Raw genomic sequence first — 18,126 nt, 5'->3', positions numbered from 1 at the left:
GGTAGCTCAGGTTAGTCATTAACATTTACTGGAAAATATATCCTTTTGTGTGAAATAAATGTAGAAAATGCCATAATGTAGTAAAAGGGAGCAGTAGCCTGTCTGATGTGGTATTATTTGTTGAGCCTTGCAGCTAAGATCCCATTCCTTCTAGCTTCCTTGCATGATTTGCAGAAGTGTAGAGAATGAGATTTTGACATATTTCAGCAACTGTGAATTCAATTTATTACATAGGTATCTAGAATACTGTGATCAGCATTATTATTTCATTAGAACACATATAATGCTGCAGCAACATTTATATTCCATAATTATAGGTAGCCTAATCCTCAGTGTCACATAACAGATTCTTAAGAACCAAGTAATCAGGATGTGGAATAGCAGCACAGGTAAATACCAAGTTCTTTCTTCAAGAACGTTAAAATGATCTCGATCATTGGACTTCCAGAACATAAGAAGCATCTATCTAGGCACAAACAAGCATTTGACAAAACTGACAGTCCAGAACTGTTCACACTTGTGAAGAGAAATTAGTTGAATTTTTTACCTGCTGTGACTCTTGCAGCAAGAACTTCAGCTCCATTCTTACAGATGCTAAACCACCACCTTGTGCCCCATGAAGACTACAGTAACTTAGAAAAACTCTTAGAAGAGCTTGGTTCTTCTGCAGCCACCACTTCCGTCTTTCAGCATGTTCTCGTTTTGCTTGTAACCTACGTCTTTCTATCTGGTGTCGTTCATACGAACCAATGTCTGGCTTATCCATAATATCATCGTGATCAAGTAGATCCCCATTTACTTTGGTATATGTTTTACAATAGTCTTTGCCCCCTGCATCATGGTTGCATATTTCATGCATAGCAGCAATCTCTTTTTCAAGCCAGTTGTACAGCTGAAATCTGAGCTTTCCTCCATCTACTTCATAACCTGTAGCCAAAGTCCTCAGTTCAGTCATAAGGATCTTCAAACAGGCTCTGAACTTCAGTTGTTCAGCAATAACATCAACCTCAGTGTCTCCTGCATCAGAAATGTCCCCATGTGGTGTTTGTGGGATGTTGGCGTGTGAGGTTCTCTCATCATCTTCTCCATTCTTAGAATCAGATTTTGAGTTTTTCATGATTATACCAACATCCTTGTCCTCTTCATCTGACTCATTTTTGTCTTCACCCCAATCAAGAGTAAGGGGCTCATCATCAAATTTTACTGATGGTTGACTCCAGTCAAATTGTGCTGAAGATTCAACAATATTCTCCAGAGCAAAGGAAGTTGAAATTGGCTTTGACCAGTCTATATCACCACTTCCAGCACTTAGGGCTTTGGAATCTGAAACACCAGCCTGTACTGGAGGACTAGATGAATTTTTCTCTGCTGCTACGGTAGACTTTTTTCTTACTTTTGGAATTTTGGAAAGGACTTCAAGAGCTAGTACAGGGCAACCCACTTTAAAATGAGCATTTGCAGTAGTGAAGAATAATTTTCTTTCTATAAGATTAATTTTATCAACAAAGCTTTTCTCAGTTTTTAGACCTAAGGTAGCCAAAGTCCCTTCTGGTGAGCTGAAGTATCTTCGGATGAGCAAAGGGTGGGTCCGAAGATAATTGTAAAAACTGAACACCACAGGATTGCACGACTTGACAATAACTAAGGAATTAAACAGATATGACATCTATTGAAAATGGCTTTAAAATGGTATTATTCTGTTTTGCAGTATTTCCTGCATTGCAGAGATTTGTCAAAACACAAATACAAAGACAATTTTGGGTCTAGCTGCCAAAGCAAAATGAAATAATTACTTACTCCCCACAAAAAGATTAAAGGTGTGAAATGGATGAGTAGAAAGATACTGTTCTTCTCAACTAAGCCTAAAAAAAGCTGAGATGATCAGCCAGGTAGAGATTTCTAGGAGGGAATGTGCCACAGAAACCTATGTAGCCACCTGTCACTTAACATCAATCTCAGAAGAGACAGAATAGGAAATCCTGCTAGAATACTGCTGATTCCTAGAAGCAAGAATGAGAATTTAAGTCCATTGGAATAAAGACTAGCCAGCATTTGGTCGTAGAGAGGTATTGTAGGGAGATACCAAACAAAGAAGGCCCACCTGAGCTTATCTGACAGCAGATAGTGGGAGGTTAAAGACAAGTCCTTGGAAGAAATTGGAAGATTTTTTTTTTTTTTTTAAGAAGAAATTGAGCAGGCCAGTACATACATCAATTAATGATTTCAGCATAATGGCATCTCAGGAGAAGAGACTACAGACATACACACAAAGTATTTCTCCTTCTCTGCTTTGTCTTAAGTTTGTCACATCAGATAAATGTTTTCCCCTTACCTGGGTTTTCATCATCATCTTTAGGTGTTTGTTCCAATAACGTGTCTAGTGCTCTAGTGTAATCTTTCATTATCCAGTATGCAATGCTTCTCAGAAATGGATCAGAATGTAATTTAGTACAGCTGAACCCAGCTCCATCCTTACGGCAACCCAAAATCTTTTCATGAAGAATGGAGGTGTATGTGACAGAGGTTTCAAACTCAGATTCATATAAACGAGCAATAACCATAGCCAACTGGATGTCTTCCATTTTCTCAAGGCACACCTATGATAAGAAGTAGGGAAAAGGTTGCTTTATGAGGGAGAAGTAGTTGTTTAAAATAACAATGAAGTGAATAGCAATGTATGTTTACAGAACGGCTAATTTTTTTTCTCATCATATCTGTTCTTTAAAGTATATATTCATCTTTGAGTCAAAAATGTGGTAAGTGATATGTATCTAAGCAACATTTTCTTCTGTGTTTGGAAAAAGGTGTACTTTCTTCTATTTCAGGTATTACGATATGCATAGCAGTATATCAGCATGTCAAAAATTAATATGGCAGAAGTAAAGATGTTTATTTTTATTCTACCAGGTAGAATAAACATAACTTCCAACTTTAATGTTAATAAATCACTGGTAAGAGATTTTTCACACAGTCTCATCTGCAGAATTCCATCTCTAAAGAAAAACCTGTTTTCAGGTAAAGACAAACTTACTGCATAAAAATAGGCAGGATAGCTAAAGATTCTCTAATTCCCATTCTCTTCTGAGAGGTACTGCTTAGGTTATGATCTTGCTCACAGTTTTTATCTCCCTTGTGGCAGGCAATATCACAGCTCCACTAAAAAGGGATCCTAGGGTAGCTTCAGAAGAGAACTCTGACTTCTTTTTTTACTTAATGCTGTAACCATAGGTCATGCAGAATAGCTGGAGGCTGAACAGAGTGCAACAACTTAACTGTGCTGATCAAACAGGAAGTTTTGCCAGAAGGGTCATGACTGATGTTGCCAAGAGTGCTTCCACTGAGGACTGCTGTATCTGAACAGTTATTCTGGCCTTCAGATCAGCTTCCAAACTGATTTTTGCAGTAGTGTGGAGGTAAATGGTATGTCTGCAGGGCACAAGGGGGTCATGTATAGACATACCGTATCATTTGTGCTGCCACAATTTGTGGAAAGACCAGCAGAACAGCTTGTAAGGATAGAGTTACATAGTTCAAATTAGAAACAGAAACTTAATTTCACAAAAGTGGATACCTCTATAGCATCTTTCAGTGAACCTGCTAGCAAGAAAAACGCAGCTGACTGTTCAAAGCGTTGTTTTCCCAACAAAGCAAAAGCATTTTTTAAAGCAGCTTTGCGCCATCTGTCTTCACTGAAGTTGTGGCTGAAAAAGGCAGTCATCTTTTCATCATGTTGGGACCTGCATAAAGAAATGCAACGTATAGAACTACTTATTATATAACCTTAGCATACAATCACTTTAACATCACTTTAAATTAAACTCTCGTCTTGAGTGAGTTCTGCTTTGCACTGCTAGTTCAATTAAGGTTTAATCAAACTTACAGTTAGCAGAACTCACCTAAAAAGACCCCATACCACTGCCTTTTTCTTCATAGCAAGATAAAAAAGTGCAGCATCTAAGGCATCGTTGTTCCTCTGGAATGAAGCTTTTGCAACCTGTAGTAAACAAAACATTCTATTATTACTGAAAATATAAAGGCTGCTTTTAGCTAAATAACATATGTTCTCTGTCAGGGAGGATGGTCTAGATGACTATATTATTTCTACAAAGCAACAGTAATTTCTGTTGAAATGTTTTATTCATATGTGACAGCTCTCATTACACTGTAAATATTCTTAAGAGTCAGAAAAACAGCACTACTGCAGATATTAACCCCTCTCAACCATAATGGGACATTACAAAAGTGCAAATAAAAATCTCTTCTACAGAAGTGCTACAGTAACTCATACTATTGGGTGAATTTCCTCTTTGCGATCCATTCTTTACATATACTTAAGCTAATACAAGTATTTCTTTAATGAACACTGTTTAGTTTTTGTATAGGACTCAAGAAATGTGATTGCATTTGATTTGGAGTACTAGGATAATTAAGTTTTACTCCTGGATTCTCTGAGTATCCTGTGACTTTTAAAAATGTATTTTTACTACAGATGACTTGGAAATTTAGTAAACTACTAAGTACTTCTGTTCTACAGACATTTCAGGAATTGCATTATTTGTTGTACTTCAAAGCAAAAGCTAGTAATTATTCAAATCCATCAGACTTCAAGTTATAATAAAACTGAAATTCTTACTAAAGTAAGGATTTAAATCTCATTGGTTACCTATGAGAAACAGTTTTAAATATTATCTCAAAAATATATTGCTTTTTTTTCCATTATTAGACTGCCTATAAGAAAACTCTGCATGCAAATGAGATTTGGTGTTATTTTGGGTTTACATAATATAGGTGCATATTTCTATAAACCAGTAACTTGGCAACTTTTCAGATATATAAAACCTGCATTTATTTGCATTTCAAATGTTTTATGCTCTATGGTGTTCCATTATAAAAAAATATAAAGAGCTTTTTTTGCAAATTTTGTATAGTTTTTATTGACTTAATATTTTTAGATATTTATTCCTTAAATAAAACCCACTACTGAACTCAAAGCATAATTCCCTGTTTAATCTATAGATATATACTGTGTCTCATATCTGAAAACAAGATCCTTCTTAAAAAGGAGTACTTAATATGATCTTTAACATACTGTAAAATATGTGGGGAGGAGAAATTAGGTGCTTCAGAAATGTCTTTTTCCTAGATCAGTTGTATTATATCTTCCTACTAAATAATGGCATTTGTAAGCCAGGACTGCTGACATCAGTTGGCACAGAAAAAACTATTTATGCAGTCTCCTGGCTGGGCTGGAGTACAAAGGAATCTGCTATATACAGGTCACCGTGCGTATCTGTTAAGGCATACCTAGTAGCATGTACGTATAATTTGAAAGCAATAAGAAGTACCTTCTCAATGCATCTTCGGAGCGTGTTGATATTCCTGACCCACCAACCAATGCCCATAGCTCTTAGTTCAGACCACTGTGGGTCTCCTTTCTGGATGGCAGGAATCATATTGATCAACTCCTCCTCTGCCTCAGAATGAAAAGCCCATGCAAAATGGCAAGTAGATAGGCCTAAACAATAACATGAGATAATAAAATTCACAAGATTAAGACTTGTTAATAAGCAAATGGAGTATATCAGAAATGCAAAGTGGAATCTCCAACACAAGAGTTAGATCTGAGAGGGACTGTTTCCCTCAACAGGAAGTAGAGCTGCTAAAGGAACAGCTGAAATATCTATTTGCTCACTAGGCATGTCCTCTCCTTAGTGCTTCTTCCATTCTTTTCCAGTATCCCATTCATACATGTACCAGAGTTATATGGTGAAAGACTGAAGGAAAAATACTCTGTTATGCAGAGGCAGACCCATTCTGCTTAAAGCTTTCTGTCTGCGGTTTAGGTAGTAACTGCTTTTCCTTCCTATATTTCACAACAGTATTTACTCAGATAGAGCATGGGAAAAAACCTGCTGTGATGAAAATAATAGAATAATCTTTAAAGACATGTAAAGCAATATCGTCATTCCTCCACCGGAAACAATGAAATATATACAATCTGTATGTTACCTGGTTGGGGAACTTATTCATGCCTCAAACTGAATGGGGCAGAATCTTTCTTCTGTTCTAGAACTATACTTTTTTGCTATTCACAGTGCATAGTAGGGAAGCATATAGAATCATAGAATAGTTTGGGTTGGAAGAGACGTTTCAAGGTCATCTAGTCCAACCCCCCCTGCAATAAGCAGGGGCATCTTCAACTAGAGCAGGTTGCTCAGAGCCCCATCCAACCTGACCTTCAGTGTTTCCAGGGATGGGCCATCTACCACCTCTCTGGGCAACCTGGGCCAGTGCTTCACCACCCTCATTGTCAAAAATTTCTTCCTTACATCTAGTCGAAACCAACCTCTCTCCTTTTAAAGCCATTACCCCTTGTCCTATCGCAACAGGCCCTGCTAAAAAGTCTGTCCCCATCTTTCTTAGAAGCCCCCTTTAAGTACTGGAAGGCTGCAGTAAGGTCTCCCTGAAGCCTTCTCTTCTCCTGGCTGAACAACCCCAACTCTCTCAGCCTGTCCTCATAGGAGAGCTGTTCCATCCCTCTGATCATTTTTGTGGCCTCCTCTGGTCCAACTCCAACAGGTCCATGTCTTTCCTGTGCTGAGGGCTCCAGAGCTGGATGCAGCACGCCAGGTGGGGTCTCACCAGAGCAGAGTAGATGGGCAGAATCACCTTCCCCGACCTGCTGGCCATGCTGCTTTGGATGCAGCCCAGGATATAGCTGGCTTTCTGGCTGCAAGTGCACATTGCTGGCTCACGTCCAGCTTTTCATCCACCAGTGCCCCCAAGTCCTTCTCAGAAGGGCTGCTCTCCATCCCTTCATCCCCCAGCCTGTACTGATACCAGGGATTGCCCAGACCCAGGTGTGGGACGCTTTGCAACTAAGCCTTTGCAAGATAAGGCCCTTAATGGAATAGGTATAATCTAAAATAAACATGCAGATAATATAAATACCATAATATTATAAATCAAACATAACCAGATCCTCTCAGCTGAAGTGGATCAAATTAAAGCAATACTTTGCTCCAAGAATTACCTTGGTGAAGCAGCTGAACTCGATACAGTGGTGGGAGTGATGTTAGAAGGCAGGTGTGCAAGCGCATAGCCAACAAATATCGTAAGCCACATTCATCTAAGGTATCTCTTCCTGTGAAATATAAAATACTGACTTTTGAACATGCAGCTGACTACAAGAGGCATATACATAACATCAGATGCAGCATGTGAGGAATGTATGTTTCTAAACTTGCTGAGAACCTGAACTGTAAGTTATTTATTATGTATGAAATATAAGCAGAGATTTATAGTCAAGTTTTTTTCTCTTTTACTGTATCTAATGTGAAAAACTGATGATAGCTTTCAGCTTTGTTATCCCAGAATACTCAAGGAGTAAGTTTACCTTAGCTAAGAACAAGAAGAATGTTAATTCAATAAGTCAGTTACTAACCTGAGTAATTCTTATCTCTATTCTCATCTAGCTCAGTGCTTGTCGTGGCCACGGTGTCTGCCAAAGCTACAAGGAACATCTGCTCCAGTCGAGTGAGGCCTGGCAGACTTGAGTGCATCAGGTGGCTTGAAAGTACACTGGCATGTTCTCGGCCAAAGTAAGTCGGACCGTACTGTGACAGATTAATAACTTTGGATTTACTCTCTCTCTTTTCAGGCTCGAAATCAATAAAGTCATCAGTTGTAACAGGCTGAATCTGGAATAGATCTGAGTACTGATCCTCTGTTTTTTTCTTAGCATGATCTTCAGAGCCCTGAGGTATTTTAGAAGTTTCTTCAGAAACATAAGTGGCATCTTGATCTGCAGCAAGCAGCGCATAAAGTGGCAGTGGGGGAATTGAGTCTATCTCTGTGTAGTCTCGAGTACCATCTTTTCCAGCTGTGATGGTATCCTTTGCAGTACTGCCACTTACACTAATGGTGCGAGAAAGATGGCGTTTAGGACCAGTTCCTTCTCCAGCTTCTGTGTCTTTAACTATTGCAACTTCTCCTGCAATACATTTAACTAAATGCGACAGAATGGCTTTGGCTCGACGAACTTTACCCAGATCCATTAGTTCTAATAACTGGGTTGGATGATACTGGGGGAGAGTAGGTGAAAGAACATGAGCAGCTTCAAAAAGGCCACCATCCTGAATTACAGTTGGAGTGCCAAAAACATCATCCACAATACCTGCCCCATCAATTACACTGGTCTTCTTCGCTATCAAGCTTGTTTTGAGTGGATCTTGTGTTGCTGAGTCTTCAGTAGTAAAAACATCACTTTCTCCATCACCAAACTTGACAGCATGTTTCCACTGGGCATAAACATGCATTTCACAGTCCATTCCCACTACCAGTATACCATCTCTCACCCAGGACAGAGAAACAGGCAGTGAAGGCGTGCCATCTACAGAGGACACCAAATCAATTGATCTAAGCAACACCCACTTCGATTTTACGCCTTGTTTTATGCTACCGCCTAGTGGTAAAGTAATGACAGCTACTCCCTCTTTGCTGCTAGCTTGATCCGTTACAATTCCAGAAAGTCTTCCGTACATGAAGATGTTGGCACCAACTCCAACTGTCAATATATGTGAACCATCTTCTTTTGACACCCAGTCCAAATGCACCAAATGCTTGATACTGGGCACCAGATATTTGTCTTTATTCAAAAAAGCATCTGATTTACTGTAAACAAATAAATTGCTATCTACACTGACCCTTGAATCAAGTACACTTCCAACCTTAACTAAATCATCCAGATGAATTGTCTGTTCTAAAACCCATTCTGATCCTCCTGTAGACTCACATTCAAGTATACAAACATGCATGGAAAATTCTTTGGAAACAAACCCATTATGCTGTATGGGTTGTTTGTATGCTACTGCAAGACGTCCTGTGTAAGAACAGCTAACAGCAACTGGCCTTCCTACTATGCTCACTGTACTGCTGTTGTCTTCTCCTTCATCATTCATTAAAGGCCACTTTCTCCAGTGATACGTTTCCCTTTCTTCATTTTTGCTGTTTAGTTCTGTCTCTACAGTACATCTCCAGAATCGCACTCTGTTGTCTGAACATGATGTTACTATCAAATAAGGTGCAAGGCAGACTGGGTATATTGATGAAGAACTCAGGTGACCTGAAGTTAGAACAAACATACTTTCTTTTAGAAATATAAAGTAGAATGCCTATATAAAATAAGGCAGAGAGAATACTGTCTAACTACTGATAGAGAACTTTACAACCTGGTATTAGTTTTCTAATTTAGAGTTGGGTAAGGGCAAATGTATTCAGACTGATAACAGTCTTACAGCTTGAACATTAGTAATCATCTGCAGTTCTAGTCACTATTCAAAGAAGGTAAGGTGGAACTGAACTAATTCAGAGAATAGTTGTTAGAATAATGAGAGGAATACAAAGCCTTAATCAGATAAGATTAAGGAAATTAACATTAGGTTCATGTAGCCTACCAAAACGACACCTTAAGAGGGAAGGGGAAAAAAAAAGACAGGAGAGACACAGACAGACAAACAGAAGAAGTGGTAAGTGCATCAGGTAAAAAAAAATGGTCTATACCCAACACATTAATGTTGATAGATGAACAAGCGGGAATAAATTGTTCATTAATAAATTAAGACTAGAAGTTAAGTTTCCAACTATTAGAGCAGTAAATTTCAGGAATGGCTTTCCTGTGGGGACTTGATACATTTATGAAAGGGTAATATGACAGGGACACAGTGATTTGAGAGCACCTTTTTAGTCCTGTGTTGGCTGCATCAGTAAATCAGAATGTGATAGGCTGAGGAAACCTATATATCTATCTGAGGATATCTATGTACAATGCTATAAACTAGGAGGTAAATTAGTGGACCAACTAGATAGAAAAAACATTAAATTTACCTGCTGATGGAGTTGCTCTTATTACCTCTACACCAACAGGAAGATCCAGGGGTTTGCTATACACAAGTCTGGAGCTCAGAATGAGCTTACTAGCAGTCTGAAGATTAGCAATTGATGAAGATCGTGGAATGGGACTTATGCCAGGTGATACATCTGGAGAAGAATCCACAGTCTTTTGCTCAGGTACACTAAGCTTATTCTCTGATGAAGTAGCTTCAGTTGGTTTTGCTATATAAAAAAAATATTGCCAACAGTGTAAAAAAAATTGTTTGTAAGTAAGGACGAGGCATGAATATCCTAGAATCAGGTTTATTTTTCTTACCAGTGCTTAAGTTACACAGAAAATAATTATATGAAGTCTGCAGGCTACATTAGTTTTATTACATGCTATATTTTAAGATACCCAATGACATCCTGAAATACTGATAGTTTAAAATGAAGAATCCAGTGCTTAAGTATGTTACTTACCTTATCAATAAATTTTTATATTGTGATGGGTATAGAATGCAACCAATCTTTGTAAGGAATCTTACTGCTTCTATTGCATTGATAAATTATTCCAAAGATTCCTGACTTTGGGGCTTCTGCTTGACAAAGGTGACACAATTTGTTTTAAAGTACACTACCAAGCTTTAAGTTTTCTTTCATATTATCTAAAATATATGTCTTTCTCTAAGAAAATTACAGTCACTCACTCACCTAAACAGGCTTGCACAGATTTGAGATGAAGATGCCACATCTGAAGAACAGAGCAGCCATTACTGTCTTTTTCAATTACTACTAGGTAGAACTTTTCTGAGAAAGGTGGTGGACGATACCCTGTAATTTAAACATATTACCACTATCATGAAGTTTGTGTTCAACATAAATATTTTTTAATAATAGAAGACTCTCTAAAAATGATTGATACTAAAAACCCCTGTTTTCCTTTTTGAAAGAAATTGCTCAATTATAAAACAAAATATTCAAACAGTACCATTAATAACATAGAATCATAGAATATCTCAAGTTAGAAGCACCTGTAAGGATCATCGGGTCCAGCTCCCTGCTCCTCGTAGGACCAGCTAAAACTAAACCATATGATTAAGAGTGTCTTCCAGATGCTCCTTGAACTCTGACAGGCTTCATTCCATTCCCTTGCGTCCTATCACTGGTCAGCAGAGAGATCAGCACCCTCCTCCACTGCCACCCTTGCAGACTTCGATGAGGTCACCCCTCAGCCTTCTTTTCTCCAAGCTGAACAAACCAAGTGACTTCAGTGGCTCCTTGTAAGTCTTGCCCTTGAAGCCCTTCACCATCTTGGTCACCCTCCTCTGGACACACTCTAATAGTTTGATGTCCTTACACTGAGGTGCCCAAAACTGCACACAGTACACACAATACACCAGTGCAGCGTAGAGTGGGATAATCACCTCCCTCAACTGGCTAGCTATGCCATGCTTGATGCACCCCTTGACATGGTTGGCCCTTTTGGCTGCCAGGGCACACTGTTGACTGATATTCAACTTGCCATCAACCCAAACTCCCTCTTTCTGCTGGGCTGCTTTCCAGCCTCTCATCCCCCAAATTGTACGTATAACCAGGATTAAACTGTCCCAGGAGGAGAATCTGGCACTTGCTTTTGAACTAGGATTACCCCATCCCAGGAGGAGAATCTAGCGCTCTTGCTAAATTTCATTTTTCAATTTGACATTTTGTTTGTTCATGGCTATAGAAGAACTACAAAAATAAAGAGATAGACTGACTTACAGATAAGCTGAGTATTACTGGCAAATCTGATTTATTAGATATATTTGCCTTCCCAATCAGTTTGAACTATTTTTCTAGATTGTGAAGACTCTTTCCCACCTGCCTGCTTTCCTCCTTTTTCTTTTAAAGTTTTAAGTCTACTACGAAATTCCCCGGTTACTTTCTGGGGAATTGTATTAACTTGGAAGTCAGATATATTCACCTTATCACCTGGAACTACATATTGATGCTGGAAAATACACTTCTATTTTGTACACATTTTTGTCTATAACATACAACATTTTGAAAAATGGGCTTTGTCATAGAAGTTAAAATGTTTCACTCTAAGCAAATTAGAATGCCTTTGTTTAATACTGTTACCATGTGAACAACAATTCATATGAGCAACATGAAACAGCTATTTTACTGAATTATTCAGATTCTTATTAAAAAGGAAACTAGCATATGCCAGCTAGATTTCAGTATTCTTTAAGAACGTTTTTGGTACCTACTTCATTCATATTAGTTATTTTTATGCTATACCTTGTGATGGCTGGAAGAATATCTCCGTTTCCTTCCCTTCCACATCTTCCTCATGTGGTTTATATCCCAAAATGAAGTCTTCTTGAAAGACATGAAGCAATTGTGTGTTTGAGCCACACTGAAACAGTAAGCAATAGTTATGCTTCCAGAACAGCATAGCAACGTTTTGTACTAATGCAATTATTTCTTTTGTGCAATTTAGCTACCGATGAGGATCACTTTCTTTTATAATGTTGAAAATTATTTTAATGCATCAGAAAAACAAAACATTTTCCTCTTATATTGAGAACAGCGTATTCTAGAACCTATTGTTTGTACAGTCAAATAATTTCACTGAGATCTACCATACTAGAGAAATTCTGTAATAATATTTTTGCTGCAGTTATTGACAGATGAATTCATATCTGATTGGGTTTTATTTCTTTAGGTGTTGAATAAATGACAATGGCAAAAACTCTTAGACTTTTATCCCTCTTCAGTGGGAAGACATGTCTGCAGTGAATTGCTTGGGAAACCTAAAAAAGGGAATCAATTGGAGATTTTCCTTCTCTCTGATATCTCAACAGCTGTCCTTCCTGATAGCAACAGATTTCTTTGCAGTACCTCCACCTCTCTACAAAGGAGGCTGCTGGCAGTGAAATCCTTTCCTGGAGGCAGGGAAAATATGTCCCCCAAAGACAGTGATAGCAAAGTTTTCATGTTGCAAAACACCCTCTTTTTCCAGAGACACATGGAAAGAGAGTATTCCCTGTACTCATCTATAAAAATTCTAGAAAAATATTTTGTAAATCTGAACTTAAAATTGAAGATCCTATGTGATTAATACTTAAAAGACATAGAAATTTATTGACAAATAGAGAAATACTTCTTATATATAGTTACAAAAACATACAGATGTCTAATTAAGAGATGGTAAAGCACACTGTTTTCACAGGCTGCTGCTTAACAGAAAACAGCACTGGAACATATATGATCAAAATAACTGAGTAAGAACAAGTTGTAGTACTATCTCCTTGTTGTCTGAAGTGTATAGCTGTATTCATTAACAGATAAACAAGACAGACAGAAAAATTGAAGTAATACATGGCTATGATTCCTACATTTTGGAATAGTTAGATCTAGTTTTTAGGTCTACATTTTTAAAATGGTGTTCATCTTTTTGTTTGTTTGAGGGGAAATGTTATTTTTTTCCCTTTAAATTATGATGGTTTGCAAACTAGTCTTTAGTTAAGTTTTAATCAAGATTTATGCTTAGAAAAATATTGTTACACTCTAACAACAGGCTTTGAGCTCCTAGCAGCTAAAAGAAAGTTGTCTGACTAAAATGTTCAAGGTATCTCAACATTCAGAAAAATTCAAGACAGTCATTATCACCATAGAGAAATGTCATCTCTTTTACCTCTTTTCAACAGATCAGGTTAATTAACAGACAAAGCTATTAAACACCTCTATGTGATATTCTTAAACAGTTAACCCTTTATTTACTTTGTTAGTTATTGCATCAAGTTCAATAATGCATCCTGGTCGAGCAGTAGATTGTTGGCTCACAATGTTAAACACTTCCCCAATAAGTTTCTGAAACAGAGCAAAATGAGAAGAGTTAGTACAGTACTCTTGAAATTGCAGCCATTTGCAATAAACCAATGCTTTAATTTTCTTTGTTGGCACAAACATAACAGACTTCTTCCTGTTGTCATTTTGGCATGTACAAATAATGTGTTTGCCAAGACATTTGGACTGTTGTGAGTCTACAGTTATTCATGGGGAGAGCACACCAGTTTTTAGGGAAGTCAAATGTTGTTTATTTAAAGATTTATCCTTTCATAATGTAACATAGTATCTGTGCCACGAGAAACTCAAATATACTGCTTCACTTTCATTTAAAGCTTCAGTTTTTGTCACAATAAAAAAATAAATCAGTACAGCTTATATATAAACTGAATGCTCTATTGAGTTTTGCTGGAATGTTCACAATCATTGCTCCTAGAACATATTCCTTAGACTGATCTGGATACTGACAGGCTCCATCTTGTAGGATAACTTATAACAGAAGAATGGAAAAAAAAAAAGGAAAGGTACTTCTTTAGGTCAGGTTTTACTTTGCTTAAAGTCACAGAAATTAAAGATAAAAAAGGATGAAGAAACTGCTTATTACAGAAAAAACAAAAGCTAATATTACTCTTAGCAATAACCTGCCCTGATTCCCTTTTATCCCACCATCTCTGCCATCCTCATATCTAGATGTAACTTAGATGTATACACGTAAGTTTTGCTCTTCTGTCTTTACCTTCACACTTGCTCTTCACTCCCCTCTTTTAATAAGACAAAGAAAGAAATCCTATTTTTCCTTTCCCCACCTGCTACAGGTTGGAGAAACCTGTCAGGGAAATTGTCTTTCAGTCTAGCCACTTTTAGTAGTAATGGCTACATTTCTGTCTGCTAATGTTTACAGACAACTGCAAAAGATGTAATTATGCAAGGTATAACGCCTAAGATCCTATACACAGAATGTCACAAAAATTATACAGAACTAAGTGAAGACAAACCACTACAGGGAGAAAAAAAAAGTTACCTTAATTAGTTTTATTTTAATACTTTCAAACCATTGCTACATAAAACTTACAGATGATTCAGGGTCAGATAATTCATCTAGAAGTTTTCGTGCATCTACAACAGCTTGATAGAGTCTCAGGTTTTTGCCATCAGATGCAACAAAGCAAGCACTAGCAGAGTTGCAGTATGTACCTAATAGAAAACACAAAAATTTCATAGTTAAAGAAAAAAATGTCAGTCAAATGTAGTCTATTACAATCCATTTCACAAAATTTGAATATGTTCCTAACATAATTTTCATAAAGTACTGAAGCAAAAACCCTAAGCAAATGTGTGCATTGAAACACCATTTTTGAACTTTAAAATAACTCCCTTTCTGCTAATTTGTATAACTAAAACTCCTCATAAAAGTTGAATAATCTAAGCAGGATTCATATACATTTGCAAACATTGTGCACACGTGCAAAAACCAGCATGTAGTACACCTAAGGGAACGCTGCTGTTCTTTAAAATCATTATGTTCTCTTCACTGTCACTGCTAAGGAGGTGCTCAGAAGGGCTAACACTAGGATTCTACAGTAAACTGTTCAGAAAAGCTAGCTATATTAACTGTAGCTTTTTCCCTTGTTTACTATCTAGGCTCTTTGGATAAAACCAACCTCTGTGAGTCTTCCCTTCGACTCTCCAGTTAAAAATGCAGATATAAAAGTGGAGGGAGAAATACATCAGCAGTAGTGAATAATATATGAAAAACTGTAAGAGTGTCTTTTTTGCTTCTCTACAGTATATAGAACAGGCTCGACGCAAGGTTTTCTGTTCTGATGTATGTTTTCCTTTTACATTATACGAGGGAAGCAGCTAGTTATTTGTGTTGAGAAGACTTTGTGGGATTCAGACAGCACAGAATGTTACTAGAGAGCAGAAAAAATGGATTTCTTTTAATTTAAATCAAATACATGTTATGCATTTATTAAGCATATTTACGATTTTTGAGGTTGCACAACATCTTTGACACCTATTTAATCATTGTAAAGGTCAGCCTGGCCTTAGCATAGTAAAATAATCTGTCACTATTAGTATAAAATGTAATGTTACATCCACAGCACAAATGTTTTTAGTACTGTATACAAAGATGACAACTACTACAACAGCATCTTTATGATAATTCAAAAATAAGTATCTGAGTGGCTGAATAGAGTAACATTTGTAGAGACAATTTTCCTAACTGTAATAAAAAGCCCTAAAATTAAACACAAAAACTGAAGAATTGTCCTAGGGCATTACATTGGATGTTGTACTGCCTGATCCCTGAAACAGTATTCTTTGCAGTCCTGTAACGTCATCTATTTCTTAAAAAACATCCCATGTTCTAGCTGGGCTTTTGTAAACCGCTAATGGCCTGAGGAATTTCAGTATTGTTTCAGGATCTTCTAATCAGAGTTCCTACCCAGCATGTTAAAAGAGTTTGATAGTGTAAATTTTGGCTGAAAATCTTTCCCAATAATTCAGATGTTCAGGTGGTCCAAATACTAGTTCTGTTCAATCCACTGCCTCCTGCAACTGTATGTGGTCAACGCCCCAGATGCCTAAGTCATCAGAAAACCTGCATTATTAATACCATGTCAATGCAGAGAACACTCAGTGAAGCTGCCTAAAACACTGGGGAAAGGGATAATTTTGTTCTTTGAGAGTGGTGATTGCTTACTCACACAAAGAAGTTACTGAATGTCAGCTGATCCACAGTAACTACAGACACACTCAGACCAGACGCAATGTTTTGAAGTAGTTTAGCCTCAAATGAAATAAAAATCCTTAATTTGCATAAGATAAGGAAATGGCAAAAAAGTTAATATAAATATACTCCAAATACAATAGCAATTTTTTTTGACAAATTAATTCTATGACTCTCAGTGTTAATTCTATATGGAAACATCCCAAGTATACTCACCAAGGCAATAGCTGGGAATAAGTGTTGGAAGCCAGGCTACATTAGAGAAAGCGGAGGTATGAAGAGAGTTAATTCGAGCCAATTCAGATACTCCTCCAGTGTACGACAGAGGTCCTATAGGGTCTACACGCCACAGAATCAGCTCACTATAGATTGCATTTGGGTCATGGAATGTTCGGGTTGCTGCATTTTTAAGCTGCTGCCTAGAAGAACCTTTTGCATGTTTAATAGGATCTATTATTTTGTTTATTCTGTCAGAGTCCCAGGAACTGTCCGATTCAGGAGTTAGTAGAGCATTATGATGAGAAGATGTTAGCAGTAATGGTAAAACAGAATGGCAAGCTAGATCATTGAGATGAAAACGATGACCACAGTACCTAAATTGGTGTGATACAGTTAGCACAGTAGTGAAAGCTGATTTATCAGCAAAAGTAACTGCCCACTGATTTAGAGAGCCATCTATATGTTTGGAAATCATCATTACTATGGGAGAAATTATATTCACATTTGCACTGTCCTGGGCAAAGCTTGGTCCTTTATTTGCTAGAGTCTTATCTGGAAAGTCCACTGTGTTCTGATGTACAGCATTACTGTTATCTTTTACAAAGACAGGGCAAGCATACATCATAATATTTTTGCTAAGGGAACTAGCATCTCCTGATGGAAATGCAACAGGAATCCTAGAAGAAAATGAAACCTAAAAAAAACAGAATAAAAAGAACAAAATTAGAATATAACAACCCAGCTTAAGTCTGAATAAATGTTAGCTGTTTCACAGGAAGTACTTAAAATTAAATTCTTACTGATGTTCCAATAGAAAAGAAAGGACACATTGATTGTTGATTAAGATCATAAATAATAAATATATAATACCTGAACTTGTCGAAAGATGCCTGGAGTGTATTCATCTAAATATTTCACATGCCACACCAAAAAGGTACCATCAATAGGATGGATAGTAAAAAGCATATCTGGATTTCTGTTCCATTCAGTTAGGAGCAACTCAATTTTCCGGTCTAACAAAACTGTTGGAAGAGGCATGCGTGGGCCTGCTAATAGAGACGTTTTGGGGCTTCCCTCTCTTTCTCCATCTTCATGTTCTGAAGAGCCTGTACCAGTTCCTGTCTCTGATTCTCTATCTATAGACAAGTCTGCAACAGAAAAGGAATGTGCCATTTTACCCATTGCAAAGATTACCCTATCAGTTTCTATTCAAAACAACACAGTATTTTTTTAATCTGCTAATAGTACTATCTGATAAGAATGTTCATGCAAATTCAGCATAGAAACATCTTTCTTTGGTCTGTCTGTACAAAAATATGAGGCTCTGGCCTTTCACTATTGCTCGTAACTATGCATTATAAGTAATAATAAATATAACTGTAGAAATCCAGATACTTAGAGCAATGTCCTGTCTATGATTATTCTGGTCAACTATATAAAACCACATATTTTATATGAATGCTGGT

At 37.3% G+C, this 18,126-nt stretch overlaps 1 protein-coding gene across 1 annotated transcript in view; it reads right to left on the bottom strand.

Moving 5' to 3' along the window:
* The window catches only part of DMXL2 (Dmx like 2), a 55,688-nt gene that overhangs the window by 17,590 nt on the left and 19,972 nt on the right, over positions 1-18,126 (bottom strand). The window contains 14 exon segments of the mRNA XM_082005452.1: positions 548-1,641; positions 2,333-2,597; positions 3,572-3,737; positions 3,897-3,994; positions 5,346-5,515; positions 7,034-7,139; positions 7,443-9,124; positions 9,886-10,113; positions 10,585-10,704; positions 12,157-12,274; positions 13,642-13,731; positions 14,780-14,901; positions 16,658-17,354; positions 17,531-17,808. Of these exon segments, the coding sequence (XP_081861578.1) occupies positions 548-1,641; positions 2,333-2,597; positions 3,572-3,737; positions 3,897-3,994; positions 5,346-5,515; positions 7,034-7,139; positions 7,443-9,124; positions 9,886-10,113; positions 10,585-10,704; positions 12,157-12,274; positions 13,642-13,731; positions 14,780-14,901; positions 16,658-17,354; positions 17,531-17,808 (5,234 nt within the window).

Source organism: Phaethon aethereus (assembly GCF_964289735.1).
Source record: "Phaethon aethereus genome assembly, chromosome: 12".
NCBI classification, from domain to species: domain Eukaryota; kingdom Metazoa; phylum Chordata; class Aves; order Phaethontiformes; family Phaethontidae; genus Phaethon; species Phaethon aethereus.
The sequence above is the reverse complement of the archived record's forward strand: the minus strand, read 5'-3'. Positions and strand labels throughout refer to the sequence as shown.